The sequence below is a fragment of the Teleopsis dalmanni genome, chromosome X, assembly GCF_002237135.1.
Source record: "Teleopsis dalmanni isolate 2A chromosome X, ASM223713v2, whole genome shotgun sequence".
Taxonomy (NCBI): domain Eukaryota; kingdom Metazoa; phylum Arthropoda; class Insecta; order Diptera; family Diopsidae; genus Teleopsis; species Teleopsis dalmanni.
The window spans coordinates 47,576,204-47,595,930 of NC_051848.1; the positions used below are offsets into that span (position 1 = coordinate 47,576,204).

The 19,727-nt window shown below is 31.0% G+C and overlaps 2 protein-coding genes across 2 annotated transcripts; one reads left to right on the top strand and one right to left on the bottom strand.

Annotated features, from left to right (window-relative positions):
* Positions 1–8,911: 8,911 nt before the first annotated feature.
* On the bottom strand, positions 8,912–9,424 carry LOC119688377 (histidine-rich glycoprotein-like). Its single transcript, XM_038103055.1, has 2 exons — positions 9,413–9,424; positions 8,912–9,349 (listed from the first exon to the last, which is right to left on the bottom strand). Exons 1-2 carry the CDS (start codon positions 9,422–9,424, stop codon positions 8,912–8,914), a joined length of 450 nt encoding a protein of 149 aa, XP_037958983.1.
* Positions 9,425–11,510: 2,086 nt separating this feature from the next.
* LOC119688378 (histidine-rich glycoprotein-like) lies at positions 11,511–12,023 on the top strand. Its single transcript, XM_038103056.1, has 2 exons — positions 11,511–11,522; positions 11,586–12,023. The coding sequence occupies exons 1-2, from the start codon at positions 11,511–11,513 to the stop codon at positions 12,021–12,023; spliced, it is 450 nt and encodes a 149-aa protein (XP_037958984.1).
* Positions 12,024–19,727: the final 7,704 nt, after the last annotated feature.

The window sequence follows — 19,727 nt, forward strand, 5'->3', positions numbered from 1 at the left end:
CTGCAAGGCAGTTCAGAGTGTGCATGATTTGAGGTCAAATTGTATATACATATGTGCACCATACGTATACAAGGGACTTATACAATTGCACTCTAGAAGTCGTAAAACTCAAACATAGAAGGCACACATGAACGCTGTGTCCAATTTTCACCTTCGTTTCATTGTGATATCCAAAACTGTTGAAGATCACAAGTACCTAAGCGTGCAATATATACAAGGAGGTCTGTGAATGTGTGGTCTACTTACATTAAAAACACTAGACTGTATTAGTGTTAGTAGGCGTTAGCATAAGTTAATTTTTAGATATTTAGTGGTATGTCTGGAGGTCTAAAACAAATTTTTATATAAATTGAACTGAAGTTAGAGAACGTATTCACTTCATATCAGTACTTGGTGTTGAAAGGAAATAGAGCTCAATTCATTATGTCGTGGAAGGTGAGACTAAAATGAAATTTGTTTTATTATTCTTTTGACTTATTATTTCCTTATTTTAATTAGATCTTAGCAATTCTGTTCTGTATAGTCGTAGTGGCGAGTGCACAGCACCACTACAGCTACAGTCATGGTCACGAACATGAAGAACACAAATATGATGACCATAAGCACGAAGAGGAACACGATCATGGTCCTGCACATTATGAATTTCATTATTCTGTGAAAGATCCTAAAACGAAGGACATTAAGAGTCAAAAGGAATCTCGTAAGGATCACAAAGTCGAAGGTTATTATGAACTAATCGACTCCGATGGACATCATCGTATTGTGCATTACAAAGCAGACAAAAAGACAGGATTTGAAGCTAAGGTTGAACGTAAACCAACCAATATCAAGGTGCCAATTCCCAAGATCTCCTATGAACATCACGATGATCATCACTATGACCATCACGATGACCATCACGAAGATAATCATCATCACTATTATTCACATCATTGATAACCTATTTGGAAAAGCTTTAATTTTTCGATCATCATCTCCTCTCAGAAACAATTATACATTTGTACATAATTACTTATTTCGTTTTAGTTAAGCTAAGCAAATTATTAAGAGCATGAAAGTCTATAAAGGACAATGCTGGAAGTTCTTATAGTCAATTTCTCAGTAATTTGTGGTTATACATTATATACTATATGTTAAGAGTAATTTATATGGAATTAACTCTAATACAAAATGAAACTGAAATTACTAAAAAATATTTGTTTTATTTCTACTTAATTCATTTCACCCTTTACCGATTCAAACCCGGAATCGGGATTGTACCGATTTTGGAAAGTATCGGTTTTTTAGAATTGTTATTTCGTGAGTTCCTGAGTTTCCTAATTTAAATCAAGTCTGGAAGATACTAATTTTGGTTTACCTTAACTTTTATGACAAATGTCTTATCCTATACATTTTGAATTTATTTTTAAATAATATGTTTTAATTGATATAAGTCTTATTTAAATTATTTCTATTTGTAAAATTTAATTGCAATTAAATGATTAGCTAGACGTGCATATGAAAATAACTGGCATACATTGATATTTATGCGCAAAACTACTGGCATTTTTTATTACAATTTATTCTGTTTCACTAGATAGCACGTCTGTTTGTTGTAGACGGATTCTGTCTTAGAAGTTCCATATTTGGGATTAATTTTGTTTTATCATACTTAAGCCGCATATCATTATATATTTTGACAACTTATATAGCAGGGCTTACTTGTGAAGTAGTAGGTTGAACATGTATTGTTAATGCAAAACAAAAATTATGAATTGTGTATGTAAAAGATGTATTGAAAGAACGCCAATGTCAAAATTGGGTCACAAAACTTTTATCCGGCAATTTTGATTTTAAGAACGTAGGTAATTCGCAAAAGACTTTTACGGCTTTAGCTGCACATACTACTGCACTTCCAGATCTTTCGATTTGAACCCTTTGGGTTATTATTTATACCGCTCTTTGCAAAATCTTTTAAATGGTATCACCTTTGCTTCAAATGAGGAGGATAAAGATCACTTGAATTAGTGTTTTACCAAAAAAGCAATAAAAATTGTACTAACATGAACTCATGCTACTGTCAGAAAAATAGTAAACGATATAGGATCAGAATAGACATTAATTCAATAAAATATTTATACACATCTTCATTTTTATATAAGTAATTAAATTATTTTCTAATAACTTTATGGAGTACTTTTTGAAGTTTTGATCTTCAAATGTGGAACTTCTTAGATAGAATCCGTCTACAACAAACAGACGTGCTATCTAGTGAAACAGAATAAATTGTAATAAAAAATGTCAGAAGTTCTGCGCATAAATATCAATGTATGTCAGTTATTTTCATATGCACATCTAGCTGATCATTTAATTGCAATTAAATTTTACAAACAGGAATAATTTAAATACGATTTATATCAATTAAAACATATTATTTAAAAATAAATGCAAAATATATAGGATAAGACATTTGTCATAAAAGTTAAGGTAAACCAAAATTAGTATCTTCCAGATTTGATTTAAATTAGGAAACTCAGGAACTCACGAAATAACAATTCTAAAAAACCGATACTTTCCAAAATCGGTACAATCCCGATTCCGGGTTTGAATCGGTAAAGGATGAAATGAATTAAGTAGAAATAAAACAAATATTTTTTAGTAATTTCAGTTTCATTTTGTATTAGAGTTAATTCCATATAAATTACTCTTAACATATAGTATATAATGTATAACCACAAATTACTGAGAAATTGACTATAAGAACTTCCAGCATTGTCCTTTATAGACTTTCATGCTCTTAATAATTTGCTTAGCTTAACTAAAACGAAATAAGTAATTATGTACAAATGTATAATTGTTTCTGAGAGGAGATGATGATCGAAAAATTAAAGCTTTTCCAAATAGGTTATCAATGATGTGAATAATAGTGATGATGATTATCTTCGTGATGGTCATCGTGATGGTCATAGTGATGATCATCGTGATGTTCATAGGAGATCTTGGGAATTGGCACCTTGATATTGGTTGGTTTACGTTCAACCTTAGCTTCAAATCCTGTCTTTTTGTCTGCTTTGTAATGCACAATACGATGATGTCCATCGGAGTCGATTAGTTCATAATAACCTTCGACTTTGTGATCCTTACGAGATTCCTTTTGACTCTTAATGTCCTTCGTTTTAGGATCTTTCACAGAATAATGAAATTCATAATGTGCAGGACCATGATCGTGTTCCTCTTCGTGCTTATGGTCATCATATTTGTGTTCTTCATGTTCGTGACCATGACTATAGCTGTAGTGGTGCTGTGCACTCGCCACTACGACTATACAGAACAGAATTGCTAAGATCTAATTAAAATAAGGAAATAATAAGTCAAAAGAATAATAAAACAAATTTCATTTTAGTCTCACCTTCCACGACATAATGAATTGAGCTCTATTTCCTTTCAACACCAAGTACTGATATGAAGTGAATACGTTCTCTAACTTCAGTTCAATTTATATAAAAATTTGTTTTAGACCTCTAGACATACCACTAAATATCTAAAAATTAACTTATGCTAACGCCTACTAACACTAATCCAGTCTAGTGTTTTTAATGTAAGTAGACCACACATTCACAGACCTCCTTGTATATATTGCACGCTTAGGTACTTGTGATCTTCAACAGTTTTGGATATCACAATGAAACGAAGGTGAAAATTGGATACAGCGTTCATGTGTGCCTTCTATGTTTGAGTTTTACGACTTCTAGAGTGCAATTGTATAAGTCCCTTGTATACGTATGGTGCACATATGTATATACAATTTGACCTCAAATCATGCACACTCTGAACTGCCTTGCAGTTCGATAGCAACTTTTCATGTTTAGCAACAATTTAAGACCGTATGTTTGTTATCCAGTCTAGTCTGTAACCCGCCTTGTCGTTTATTACTGTCTGCTGACTGTTGATTGCTTGGTCTTGTGAATTTTTGTGAATTTTTGAATACTGGTTGTTGTTAATAAATTTGAACCGCTAATGCAAATCCAAAATGAATAGAATATTATTTACAAATTCAATATTGAATTAACTTTGTAAAGTTGAAATAAAAAAATTGTTTCCTTTTTTCAAATATGAAACTAAATCCTTGTAATTAAAATATAACATTAAAATAAAACGTTCCTTTTGCCAACGTGTTATTTGACTTGAATCATCTCACTTTTTCGTGGTCGCAAGATGTGGGGTCGTCAATAATTTTTAATTCAATTTATATAAATATATATAGATATATATATTTATGTATATATATATATATTTAAATTTAAATAGGCACTTAGGTATAAGCCCATCATTACAGTGTGTAGTGAAATCGATTCGGCTGTAAATGGGTTTGGTACAGTTTGGAAAGCGATTGCTAAGCTACTTCCTCCGATCAGATAACATTCACTATGAAAAACTTTAGATGTAATTAAAAATATCGTCAGAGAAAAAGACATCTGATGCGGATGTGGCTAAAGTATAGATCACCCACAAGTAAATTCAACTTTTTGACGTCTAAACAACGCTTGAAAAATGCGTTGTTCATTGACATGGAAAATAGTCTGAACGCTTTCGTACGAAAAGTAACAGCTACAGAAAGTATGAACTATTTCCTATAGCGATTGGTAAGGTAATTAACAACACCTAAAGAGAGCATACCACCGCTCAGGCTAGCCTAGTCATATCTTCAGGACAGGTAATTTCATATTAAAGTTTGAAGTTATACAACAACTAATTTCGACATAAAGACTGGAGTTCCTCAAGGCAGTGTTCTAGGCCCACAACTTTACATGCCCTTTGTGAAAACCAAACTGAGTATCACTCATTTGTTCCTCGAGTTGTACTATTTGGTTCTTTTTGTGGATGAACCAAATACTGTTAATCTTCCTGCAGAATTGGGTCGTTTGCTTACCATCATATATTGGGTTTTACTGCAATTTAATTTTAAACTATATTTTCTGCACTTTAATGCAACAGCGTCTAAAAGTTTCTGTAAGCCCTCTATTGAGTCGGCAATAAGCACTGTATCATCGGCGTACCTCAAATTCTTTATAAGTACTCCGTTAACTATAATTCCATCTGTCGCATTGTGTAGTGCTTCTTTGAAAATAGTCTCCAAGTATATATTGAACGGTTATGGTAACAGAATGCACCCTTGGCGAACCCCGCGATTTATTTCTACTTCCTGCCTGAAGTATTTATCAATTGAAACATTTGCGTACTGTTTCCAGTATAAGTTTGCTATTATTCGGATATCCTTTTTATCTAATCTGCAATGTTTCAGAATTTCTATGAGTTTGCCATGTTCGCCAGTGTCGAAAGATTTTTCGTAATCAATAGAACATAAAAAGACAACTCTGTTAAAGTCACGAAAACGTTCTATTAGGACTTCTATTCCATACAAGGCTTCTCTAGTGCCAAGCCCTTTGCGAAAACCAAACTGAGTATCATTCATTTGTTCCTTGAGTTATGCATAAATTCTAATATGTATAATTCGAAGGAATATCTTTAATACATGACACATTAAGCTGACTGTTCTAAAATCTGCACATGTTTTTGGTGTAGCTTTCTTTGGAATTGTAATAAACGTAGATTGAAGCCAATCGTTTGGTATCTGGTCTGTATTATAAATTTTATTAAAAAATCTTGTTGAATTACGTACGCCATTATCTTTAAATAACTTCACCAATTCTGTTGGTATTTGGTCAAAACCTACCATTTGTTCTATTTTTGCACCATCAATTGCTTCTTGAACTTCATCCAAGGTTATATGTGGACCTGAATCAGCTCTTAGATCGGGTGTCACGGATGATCGGTTGCTCGCAAATAGATTTTGGATATAGTTTTCACACATACAAAGTGTTTCATCTTTTTCTGTGATGTATTTATTTTCGTTATTCATAAGTGTGCTTCTCTTTCTTCTATTAGATGTCGTCATATTTCTAATTTTCTTGTGTAAGTTAAATACATCGTATCTTCTTTAATACCCCTCTATCTCCTCACATTCCTTTATGTGAAACTTTTTTTTGCTTTTCTAATAAGAACACGTATAGATCTGTGTATATCCTTATATCTGCGAGTATCTTTATTTTAATACTGACTTCTTTCGTCCATTAATGCCAGGATTTCATCGGTCATCCAAATTTCTTTCCTTCTAGATTTGACCACGCCTACTTCATTATTTGCTACTTCCATTATTGTATTTTTAATTGTCATAGATATTTCTTTAATGGACATGTCATCGGGTTGTAAACTTAATAACCTCGTTTCAATTTCATTTTCAACTCACATCCTCAAATCTGGGCTTTTTAATTTCTGTATATTGAGTATACTCCTCGGTTGAGCTGAGCTTGTCGCTTTGAATTTAATGTTGATTTTAACAGCTAACAAGTTGTGATCAGATGGAACATCCGCACCGGGGAAGGTTTTTGCGAATTTTATTGAGTTCTTATATCTTTTACTTATTGTTATAAAGTCGATTTGGTTACGAATGACCCTGTTTGCTGTATCGGCTGGTGACTTCAAGGTATAAAGTCTTCGTTTTGACAGTTTAAAGAATTTATTGAAAATAATCAACTTATCACTTGTGCAGAATTCAGACAAACGATCATCTCTTTCATTTCTTTCGCCTACGCCAAATTTGCCAACAATAGCATTTTCCGTACCTTGGCCTTTTTTGGCATTGAAGTCACCCATAACCATCAGAACATCTCTTGACTTTGTACTTCTTATCAATGATTAAATTCTTTCGTAAAATATTTCAATTTCATCATCAGGAGCATCACATGTGGGTGCGTAAACTTGAATTATATTTAAATTTACTGGCCACCCCTCCATTTGCAACATTATTATACGAGCGGAATGATACACGACATTTGTTGCCAAATTTTTGAGTTCTTTTGCTATAATTACTACAACACCATGTTTGTTTTTTCTTCCATCATCGCCACTGTAGTACACACCATAATTGTCTATAGTACAGCTTCCGTGGTCTGGCCATCTCATTTCACTTATTCCCAAAGAGACTAACTTGCCGCAAACATCTTAAGGCTAAGCGAACTTAAATAAAACTAAAGGCACACAAAGTTTACTGGTTATTGAAGAATAACTCCAAGTTACGGCTAGACCACAAAATGTTGCTCTATAATAGTTTACTTAAGCCAATTTGGAAGTATGGCACTGAATTATGGGGCAATGCATATTACTCCAACATTGAAATAATTCGCTTAATTACTGGTGCTCCGTGGCATATGAAAAGCGATAAAATTTATGGGGATCTGAAAATACCACTCATCAAAGATGAACTCATTAAAATCAAATACAAATACAAATAAAAACTTGAAATTCATCCGAACCACCTGGCGAGGAATCTACTGCAAACCTGGCTTTCTTCAACATTACGTAGTTACAAAACTACTAAAACAAATAAACAACGGCAAATATTAATATAATTCGTTTGCATAAAAAAATACTTAAAGAAAATATATGTTCACTATATATTAAAATGTCATGTGAACATTTGCTTACGATAATTTGTTCACGTTTTTAATATTATTCCTTTATCAAGTCTCTTCACACATTCTTTATGATAGAATTTTAAACACTTCACAACTTCTTTGAAAGATCTTTCTTCTTAGTGTCCGTTTTCTCTAGTGAGGCATACGGCCACAACGATTCTCTTAAACCGCACTTTATTAGGAATTTCTCTGCATAGGTATGTCGTTCAATGTGTAGTGAGTTTCTGTCATTTCTCTTTCAATTTACCTGCCCCATAGACATAGTTCGCTCCATAGACATACTATGGGTCAATAAAACGATGTCATTGAAAAAGTCTAAATCTTGCAAGTGCTCAAATAGTCCTCATTAAATACTACAGGTGTTTTTAAGGGCCTATTTTAAAAAAATTCCGCCTAGAGTTAAAATGAATAGAATAGGTGACAGAATAGATCCATGTCGAACTCCCGTTTCAACAGCTATTGAGACTGCCAAATATTTTTTTGACGTCTAAGAAGACTGCATATATGGGTACTCGAAGCTCATTACATTATTCAAAAATGATTTTGAGGGTATTTATAACATCTACGCATGAACTGCTTCTCTAGAAGCCATGCTGGTTTTTCCATAAGTTTTTTTTCTGTAAATATGGTGACTAATTTAGTGGTAACTTAATAACAAAGTATTGATATGTGTTCTTATTAAAGCTCATATCAGTGTCTTAAAAAATACCTACTATTGAAACATCTGTCCAGCCCGATGTTGTTTGTGTGGGGCTACTAAGCTCGTCTTCATAAGATTTTTCAATTCCTCTATGCCTTAACTGTAGAAGCAGAGCTAAACACAAAATTTTGAATAAATTACAACAATTCTCTATTTAGGAATAAACGATCAGAAAGCCCTGCAAAATTTTAATTGGAGAAAACTTAAAAAAATCTCTTTTGGAAGTTAATATTGAAAAATCAACTAAAAATATATACTTAAAGTGCATTTTAAAAATATGTTAATGTTGACTTTCTCATACAACTATCCGATCGAAACAAATTATAAGTCCTTATTTTGTGGCCCATTGCATCATTTCAGTACAAATGACAAAATTTCTGATAATCAAATGACAAATTCATCACTAGGTAAAATGCAAAAAAGTTAAAATAACACAAATATTTTTTAGTAATTTCAGTTTCATTCTGTATTAGAGTTAATTCCATATAAATTACTCTTAACATATAGTATATAATGTATAACCACAAATTACTGAGAAATTGACTATAAGAACTTCCAGCATTGTCCTTTATAGACTTTCATGCTCTTAATAATTTGCTTAGCTTAACTAAAACGAAATAAGTAATTATGTACAAATGTATAATTGTTTCTGAGAGGAGATGATGATCGAAAAATTAAAGCTTTTCCAAATAGGTTATCAATGATGTGAATAATAGTGATGATGATTATCTTCGTGATGGTCATCGTGATGGTCATAGTGATGATCATCGTGATGTTCATAGGAGATCTTGGGAATTGGCACCTTGATATTGGTTGGTTTACGTTCAACCTTAGCTTCAAATCCTGTCTTTTTGTCTGCTTTGTAATGCACAATACGATGATGTCCATCGGAGTCGATTAGTTCATAATAACCTTCGACTTTGTGATCCTTACGAGATTCCTTTTGACTCTTAATGTCCTTCGTTTTAGGATCTTTCACAGAATAATGAAATTCATAATGTGCAGGACCATGATCGTGTTCCTCTTCGTGCTTATGGTCATCATATTTGTGTTCTTCATGTTCGTGACCATGACTGTAGCTGTAGTGGTGCTGTGCACTCGCCACTACGACTATACAGAACAGAATTGCTAAGATCTAATTAAAATAAGGAAATAATAAGTCAAAAGAATAATAAAACAAATTTCATTTTAGTCTCACCTTCCACGACATAATGAATTGAGCTCTATTTCCTTTCAACACCAAGTACTGATATGAAGTGAATACGTTCTCTAACTTCAGTTCAATTTATATAAAAATTTGTTTTAGACCTCCAGACATACCACTAAATATCTAAAAATTAACTTATGCTAACGCCTACTAACACTAATCCAGTCTAGTGTTTTTAATGTAAGTAGACCACACATTCACAGACCTCCTTGTATATATTGCACGCTTAGGTACTTGTGATCTTCAACAGTTTTGGATATCACAATGAAACGAAGGTGAAAATTGGATACAGCGTTCATGTGTGCTCTCTATGTTTGAGTTTTACGACTTCTAGAGTGCAATTGTATAAGTGCCTTGTCTACGTATGGTGCACATATGTATATACAATTTGACCTCAAATCATGCACACTCTGAACTGCCTTGCAGTTCGATAGCAACTTTTCATGTTTAGCAACAATTTAAGACCGTATGTTTGTTATCCAGTCTAGTCTGTAACCCGCCTTGTCGTTTATTACTGTCTGCTGACTGTTGATTGCTTGGTCTTGTGAATTTTTGTGAATTTTTGAATACTGGTTGTTGTTATAAATTTGAACCGCTAATGCAAATTCAAAACGAATAGAACATTATTTACAAATTCAATATTGAATTAACTTTGTAAAGTTGAAATAAAAAAATTGTTTCCTTTTTTCAAATATGAAACTAAATCCTTGTAATTAAAATATAACATTAAAATAAAACGTTCCTTTTGTCAAGGTGTTATTTGACTTGAACCATCTTGCTCTCGTCAGACTTTACGTACTAACTTCAGAACTCAAAAATGTCGTATATAGGATTTATTTATAATTATCATAATATATTGGTAAACTCTTTGTTTAGATAAGGGACTAATAATAGCTCCAATTTTAAAAGAAATTTTCCATATGCATTAAAACAATGTCTTTTGAGACCGCGCCGTATCTATATGGAATAGATACGTTTTATATATGTGTTATGTATAAAATGATACGATATATCATTATCATGCCTTTATATTTAACAAACAGATTTACAGTTAAAGCATTTTTCTCAATTCCGAAGCATACTTTTTGGAAATAAATAATAATATTAATAACAAACGCTTTTTTGCTTTATTAAGGTATACATATATTCCGTTGATATTTGTATGAAACCATTAACATAATGCGAGGGTTTCATTTACAATGTATATAGGTTACAGGGCGTCAAGTTACAATCTATTAAAAATGTAATAGAATAAAAAGCGCGTATTTCGAATTTAAGAATATAAAAATAAATATTTTTATTGTAATGTGTGATACTTATAATAAAATACGAAAAGAAAGCTAAAGTTATTGCGATCGACTTAAGTTATAATAAGTATATTCGCATTCAAAAGCTATGTTCTTGCGTTTAGTTTCAATTCTTTTTATTTCAACTTTACAAAGTTAATTCAATATTGAATTTGTAAATAATGTTCTATTCATTTTGGATTTGCATTAGCGGTTCAAATTTATAACAACAACCAGTATTCAAAAATTCACAAAAATTCACAAGACCAAGCAATCAACAGTCAGCAGACAGTAATAAACGACAAGGCGGGTTACAGACTAGACTGGATAACAAACATACGGTCTTAAATTGTTGCTAAACATGAAAAGTTGCTATCGAACTGCAAGGCAGTTCAGAGTGTGCATGATTTGAGGTCAAATTGTATATACATATGTGCACCATACGTATACAAGGCACTCATACAATTGCACTCTAGAAGTCGTAAAACTCAAACATAGAGAGCACACATGAACGCTGTATCCAATTTTCACCTTCGTTTCATTGTGATATCCAAAACAGTTGAAGATCACAAGTACCTAAGCGTGCAATATACACAAGGAGGTCTGTGAATGTGTGGTCTACTTACATTAAAAACACTAGACTGGATTAGTGTTAGTAGGCGTTAGCATAAGTTAATTTTTAGATATTTAGTGGTATGTCTAGAGGTCTAAAACAAATTTTTATATAAATTGAACTGAAGTTAGAGAACGTATTCACTTCATATCAGTACTTGGTGTTGAAAGGAAATAGAGCTCAATTCATTATGTCGTGGAAGGTGAGACTAAAATGAAATTTGTTTTATTTTTCTTTTGACTTATTATTTCCTTATTTTAATTAGATCTTAGCAATTCTGTTCTGTATGGTCGTAGTGGCGAGTGCACAGCACCACTACAGCTATAGTCATGGTCACGAACATGAAGAACACAAATATGATGACCATAAGCACGAAGAGGAACACGATCATGGTCCTGCACATTATGAATTTCATTATTCTGTGAAAGATCCTAAAACGAAGGACATTAAGAGTCAAAAGGAATCTCGTAAGGATCACAAAGTCGAAGGTTATTATGAACTAATCGACTCCGATGGACATCATCGTATTGTACATTACAAAGCAGACAAAAAGACAGGATTTGAAGCTAAGGTTGAACGTAAACCAACCAATATCAAGGTGCCAATTCCCAAGATCTCCTATGAACATCACGATGATCATCACTATGACCATCACGATGACCATCACGAAGATAATCATCATCACTATTATTCACATCATTGATAACCTATTTGGAAAAGCTTTAATTTTTCGATCATCATCTCCTCTCAGAAACAATTATACATTTGTACATAATTACTTATTTCGTTTTAGTTAAGCTAAGCAAATTATTAAGAGCATGAAAGTCTATAAAGGACAATGCTGGAAGTTCTTATAGTCAATTTCTCAGTAATTTGTGGTTATACATTATATACTATATGTTAAGAGTAATTTATATGGAATTAACTCTAATACAAAATGAAACTGAAATTACTAAAAAATATTTGTGTTATTTTAACTTATTTGCATTTTACCTAGTGATGAATTCGTCATTTGATTATCAGAAATTTTGTCATTTGTACTGAAATGCTGCAATGGGCCACAAAATAAGGACTTATAATTTGTTTCGATCGGATAGTTGTATGAGAAAGTCAACATTAACATATTTTTAAAATGCACTTTAAGTATATATTTTTAGTTTGATTTTTCAATATTAACTTTAGTACAATTATATATGTAACATATATCAATACTCGTATTGAATGCAGAATTTTTGTTGTAGTATATTACATTAAAGCTCTTTAATATAGCTTTCGAATTTCAAATTCTTAAATTTGCAAAGCTTACAGGACTGGCATTGGGAGCGCATTTAAATGAAGAAGAATATTAGTTAATATTGCATTAATATAACTGATTTTATAAATTTAAATGCCTTTACTACACTGATAGAAAGCATGTGAATTCATACAAGTTCTTTCAAAGCTCTATCTTTTAATTAATAAGGTATATATAGGCAGTACTCATTTAGCAAGAACATTACACAAACACCGACAGTTATGAGCTAGACATCACTACTAGACGAGGGCGTCAGTGTCTCAATAGTACATTCTTTGCAAAGGAAATTGTCGAGTGCTTTGATCAGAACATATATGTACATTTTCTAATCAAGACACTAATTAGGTGTCTCTTAACTAGCTTAAATTTTACTTTTAACAATAAAAAAGTACTAACTCACACGTAATTTCCATGGACTTGTAGAAAAGGTGATTGGTTATCACCGTAGATAAAGAAGTAGCTGGTACGAAAGTATCGTGACGCTACCATAGAGAAAGACGCAGCATATCAAGCCACCCTGCGGTCAGTTGCGACGCGTGCTGCTTAAGAACGATATCGGCAAAAGAGAAGGTTATAAAAACGACTTTTCAGGCGAAAAAAAAAAACAGAAAGACGTGAGTACGAAGAGCTTGCGAAGCTGCGCGTCAGGAGTATGACTCGAAAATTCTATCAAAAAACTAAAACCATGACAAATGGTTATAAACCCGGAGTTAATTCCTGTAAAGATGAAAATGGTAATCTGGTGATAGATGTCCAAAGCATGCTTAACATTTGGAGGGATCACGTTTCGAACTTACTAAATGGCGGTAGTAGTAATGTGACTGAAAGCGTATGTTAGATGATCTCAAATTTGCAATCGTTGACGATGAAATAATCGTTTACAGCAAAGCCGGGGTATAGTAATTCTTGGTGTTAACTGAAATACAAGTGACATTGAATGGCATGCTGTTATTTTTTCATATTTCTGCATTACTAAATTTCTTGGCACTAAAACGCAATAATTTTAACAATTTTGTATTAAAATCTGAACACAATCAACGAAAGTATTAAACGGACCTTAATAATATTTTGTTCAAGTTTCGCAACCCCTACGAACATTATTTTCGTTTTCATTTCAAGCAATCTGTTTTGATATAATTTCATTTTTTAAATTAATTTGTTACAAATTTTAAAAAAGCTTTATAAAGTCAATTATTTCTGCTTCCCAATTAATAATTATTTTCAATTCTTTAATTTAATAAATTTAAATTATTTATCAATAGGTTTTCCGGAAGTAGTGAACTACAACAACAAAAATTAATTTTATATTATTTTAATTAATTGAATTTCGAATATTGCCAAATACCCATCATCAGTGGCCTTAGAATTATTTTTTGTATTTAATTATTCGTACATCATTTCTTTTTTGAGACTGCAAGTACTCGAAACAGCTATATGGTCAGCCAAATAGATCAAATGTTATAAACTTAATCAAATTGTACTACAAAAAACAACTACTCACCCATTTGCTAGGCGAGAATGGCACAAATTTGGAGTTAAAAATAAAAAATTTCAATTTAAGAAAGGATATTCAGGTTCTAGTTATGTCCTGGGAGAAAATATCCTAATCGAATATTAAGAAGTCTTGGGAATACCTTGCGAATGAAGCAAAGAAGACAATATGCAATTAAATATTTCACAAAATAAAATTCAGAAAGAAAACGCAAAACTTTCAACCATTGTCGCATTTATAGCTGAGATTAGTCCGGAACATAACTTCACAGAGGTTGACATAAACAACTGGATTCAAGAGGAATATCCCGTAGTAAGTAATGAGGAGCATATAGAATTACCAGAAACGGGAGGAGAGGATTCATATAACATGAAGGTACAGAATTTTACGTGAATACCTGCCGTGAAGGCTTACAACCACGGTGTTCTTCAACTGGAATTCCGCCGGTACCAGTTGAAATTATGTGTTTGAGCATAACTTCCCTTTTGGTGAGGAGCAAGGCCTATCTAACACCTCTGCTGATCTTTGGGTCACAGCACTCGGTTGAAAAATGCAACTACACATCGAATGATTGTAAACGAATACAATCATTTTACTCGCGTATATTTGAGTTTTAACCACAACCACCACGACACTCCCTTTAAGAAGTGAATGGCCAATGGTCATGATAGCCGAAGCTGTGGGCCCTGACCACTGTGGCACCCCCGACCGGAGGTGTAAATTTGTTTTAGTTTATATGAATTACACACTATTTTTTCAATGAAATAAGGAGTTCTGTTATCGCGAAATTCGGTTTCCGCGACAACTCTGGTTTTTATTTAGTCGCGAATAGCGAGCGTGCACTGTATTTATATCAAGATATGAAATTGATACATATATACATAATTCGTAAGGCATTTATTTTGGTGTAAATTATGTTTCTAAAAAGCCCACTTGAGCTCAAATGATGGCCCATTATGGTAGAATAGTAATAAATAAATGTATTATTTTTAATTAATTGATTATTTTGCAAAAGCTAATAAGAAATTCATCTAATTACTTGCATTATACAGAATAAAACATGAAAAAAATTATATTAAAAATAATTTCAACAGCATAAATTTATACAAATATTTTTATTTATTGTAAAATATTTACATTATTAATTAATTCTATATAATTGCAAACATATTTCAACTAGGGGAGTCTTATTACTTTCACATTAATCTATCCCATTTTTAATCAGTTTCAAGTGTATACTTATTTTATCATAGGCACCTACGAAAATCATTTAGCTTTATCTTAAAATAAGAATTAATAAGAATTCATTCTGCAATAATTGTTTTTATCAAACAAACTATTATATATTACTCAACTTACTTTATATATTGTCTAACTTAATATCTAATTTATCTTTACTTATTATTTAATAAAATTCTGTTTAAAATTTTCTTTAAAATTCATTCTAATTGTAAATTGATTGAAGTTAATGTGATCTCATCTTATAGTTTCATATTGTTTTCATCACATTTGCAAGCAAAACGTTGACTTAATTAAAATTGATATATTGCAATTATTCAATAATAATAAATATAATAAACATTTTATAAAAAAATAATTAAAGATATAAAATAAAATAAAAAATAAAAAAAAATATATATATAGCTTAAATTAAAAAACAAATCCATGACGCTGATACACGTCTTTGAATGTTTTATAAAAAGATTCCAATTAATTAAATTTAACTTTTATACTTTAAATTTTTATTTATACAATGTGCATATAATTTTATTATATTTGCATATGCATATAAATATATATATATCTAGAGATATTCAATTAAAAAATAAAAAATTAGTATTTTAAGGAAAATAATTATATAAGGTGCTTTTAACGGATAATTTATTAAATGTGGCAACATCAAAAAAGCTAATCGTTTATTAAATAGCCGATAGATAATATATTTTCGCACACGCTTGTTTGGGAAATCAACAGGTAAGGACTTGCAGCCAAACAATGATACCAAGCGTAATGCTGAGTACATTATAGAAAGCTTTTTTATTCAGCGGAACCCTTAAGGTAAAAGAAGTATAAGAAGAGCTAGAACGACGCAGAGACGTACTTTAAATTGGAAATTAGGCTAAGTTCTTAATTATTATAAGAGCTTTTCTGACCAGTTTATCACTAATTTCTCACTAATGTACTTTTTTGGCTGGTAATCGAAGAAAGGAATAATCGTTCCCGAAAATGAAAGGGATAAGTAAGGCTATCAGGATTATTTTTGTACTTAAAATTCTTATTGTAAGCTTTCTTTGTTTGATTTTAACTGAATGGTTCTATATCCCAAATCTAGGACAATCTTTAATTTATTGATAAAATAGTTTGACATAACATAACGTTGACATAATGTTGTACTTAGATTGTGAGATCTGACGTCGCTAAACTAGTTTGTGTGAGAGTGCGTTGGTATATATGGATAAACAAGCATCGGCTGTAACTTTAGAAGTCAACAGCGTGCGGTTGACTTGATCTAAAGTGCTTCAAATGTTCACGTGCTTTATATATGCATGAAAATTATTTTTCAACAATAATATAAAACTATCTACCAGAAAAAAAAATCAATTCATATTATAAAATTTTATTAAATGTTTCTTTTTTTTCATTTAAAATTCTACATCACTTAAAAATCATATTTAATTTTTCTATTTCTTATCATATAATACATACATTTTTTTATTAAAGTTCAACGTTTTTTATTTATTTCTATATTTTTTACTATGACTTAATGCCCTGTTCAAACTCACTTCATTAAAGTTCTCTTGATTTAAATCGCTAATAAGGTTGATTTACCACACAAGAAAGCTCGTATATAAATGAACATCATTAAGAATAAATGAACTAAAGTATGAAAAACGCCGAACGCAACCATGGAAACTATAGGAAAATGGGCATAAATTAACATATATTACATATGAAATTCAGTGTACACAAACAAATATAAACAAACATTGCTAGGGAGAATATAAGTACATATTTTATTAAATTTATTTTTTCATACAATAAATATATAATTGATATATAAAAAATATATATAAAAGTTTATATATCAAATATATATATGTATGTTTTTTTTGGATTATGTATTATTAAATAAAAAGTATTCTGTTAGATCAATCGTAATGCTAATACACAAGATAATGGCTATTTTACTTATAAGATGAAAGACGAAAAGGCACTTTAGCATATATATTAGATGATACAAAATAATATGTTACGTTATTGTTTAATATCGTTTTTTGTAATTTCTTACCAGCTGTTAAGTTAGGAACGCTAAAAGACAATTAAACTAAATAGGAAAGTAACTCTTTAGTTAAATAATACAGATAACACAGATCGTAATAAAAACAAGACACAATTATCGGATTATCGGATATTTGATGTTATCAATGAAAAATGTAGTTAATTTTTTCAAAATTTATCAAATTTCTGTTTTGTTCACAAAAAGTATGACTATTTTGGAAACAACAAAAATTGCTACAGGCAAAACTTTAGCAATGACAAGTGGTTAAAGCTTAAAATTAATACTATGAAATTCGCTTTACTATGTTTTTAGTAGAGAATTTTTAATATTTTACATTTTTTAAATAAAATTTTGCTTTAAACCTTAATTGAAACACAAGCTTTCCGATAGTTTTTTGTTTACACAATAGCTCTTTTGACTGTATAAATCAATTTACGTCAATGTGAACATTTAACTCTTAACCTCATTAAAAATAAATAAATTTAGAAGCAGTGTGAATGTATCACTAGATGTCATCAATAATCCTCAAAGGAAGCAGTGACGTGATAACATAGTTCCCAACCCTTTCTAAATCTAATCACTTGGTGTCACCGAAGGCGTATACCATTCGTTTAATAAATGTATTTCAATACCTTAATACATCAACATTTTTATTTTGGTATAATTTCAATAAGGAGAGCTATTTAAAACAAAGTTTGCCACTATGTTAAATGACAATAAAGATTAATTTTCGAGATATTGGCGTTTTTACATGGAAACCATTAACAATAGGTAGACGTGCCTTCTGGTCAACTGAAATAATATGCATAAATTTAAAATAGGTGTCACAAAGTTTTATTTCAAACACTCCCTCAATAAAATCATCAGAAACACTATGATTCAAATAGTGCGTCGGTCACCCATTACGATTTCTGTTAGGTTCTAATACCAAAAACTATATGATATAATTTAAAGTGAATAATAAGTTCGCAAAAAACAATATAGCGGTTTTTATACGATACAGATTGTTATATAAAATTAACTAGAATACCAGTTGTAAAATGTATTCTAAGGCATAGTGTTGAAGACATATATCTGCATAGTTGTTGTAAGACTAACACAGTTACAGATCAATAACTATCACAAGAAATATATAGTAAAAATTTACAAAGTTCTATAAGAAGCTCTAAATTAATACCTCAATGTAAAAATTTTCAATTATTTGTTCAAACTTGAAATTTCTTTAGCAAAAAAACCAAGTGAAAAAAAAACGAGCCATGGGGCACATCCTGTAATTTATAAAAGTTATATAGTTGCCAGAGAGCTGCAATATCTTCGAAATAAAAGCCACAACGTAAAATAGATCGAATGAAAATAATATCCCTCAACTAATACAGGTTAGGCCAAAAGGCATCAAAATAAAGGTAATGCAAACAAAACAATGAAAATTTGTTGGGACAACCAACAGAATCATAAGTTTTAAAAGCAAACCAAGAATGTAAAAATGCTAATGCAGATTTATTAATTTAAATAATAAAAAAGCTCAATAAACAAGATGAATTTAATAAATAACACTAAGATTTAATGAGTTAAGAAATAACCATAACTATACAATTGATAATAATGTTTTGGAATGGTTATGACTTGACAAAGCCTCAAAAAAACCTGGTTTCTCGATACCACCCAGAACAGTGACCTTTGTATAATATCAAAGCCACATTTTAAGTTAAACATATACATAAAAATTAAAATTTGCGATATACTCGTATATTATACGATTCAGACCGGTGCCTATGCCTGAGGTAGAAGTGTAGTTATTGTAAGGAGCACTAACAAGCATCATGAAGAAGGGGACTTCAAAATGTCTGAGTTTCATGTGGCAATCATTATAATATGATACTACACTGATTCAACAACTATATATAGCATTAAATTAAGAATGACCAATACAAATTATAAATAAACAAAAATATATACATATATGTATATATATTATCGGAGTGTACTTTAAGAAAAGCTATACCCACGATAAATGTGTAACTGGTCAACATAAATATATGTAAACAGTCATATGTGCTTCACTTCCTTAAAAGTTGTCTAAAGAATATAGATTTATTTAAGATAAGGCAGATTTGAATTATGATCTTTACATTTAACACATAACACTTGTTTTGTGTATTGCTAAATATCCTACCATCATCAGTGGTCTTGGAAATTATTTCTTGTATTTAATTAATCGTAAATAATTTTTTGAGACTGCAAGTACCAGGAATCGAACTCGTGCCCTGCCAAATTTGAAGCTCAGAGTCACCGCTCCTTAACCAACTGACCCAAAGCCGTACTTGACTTTTATGTTCGGACA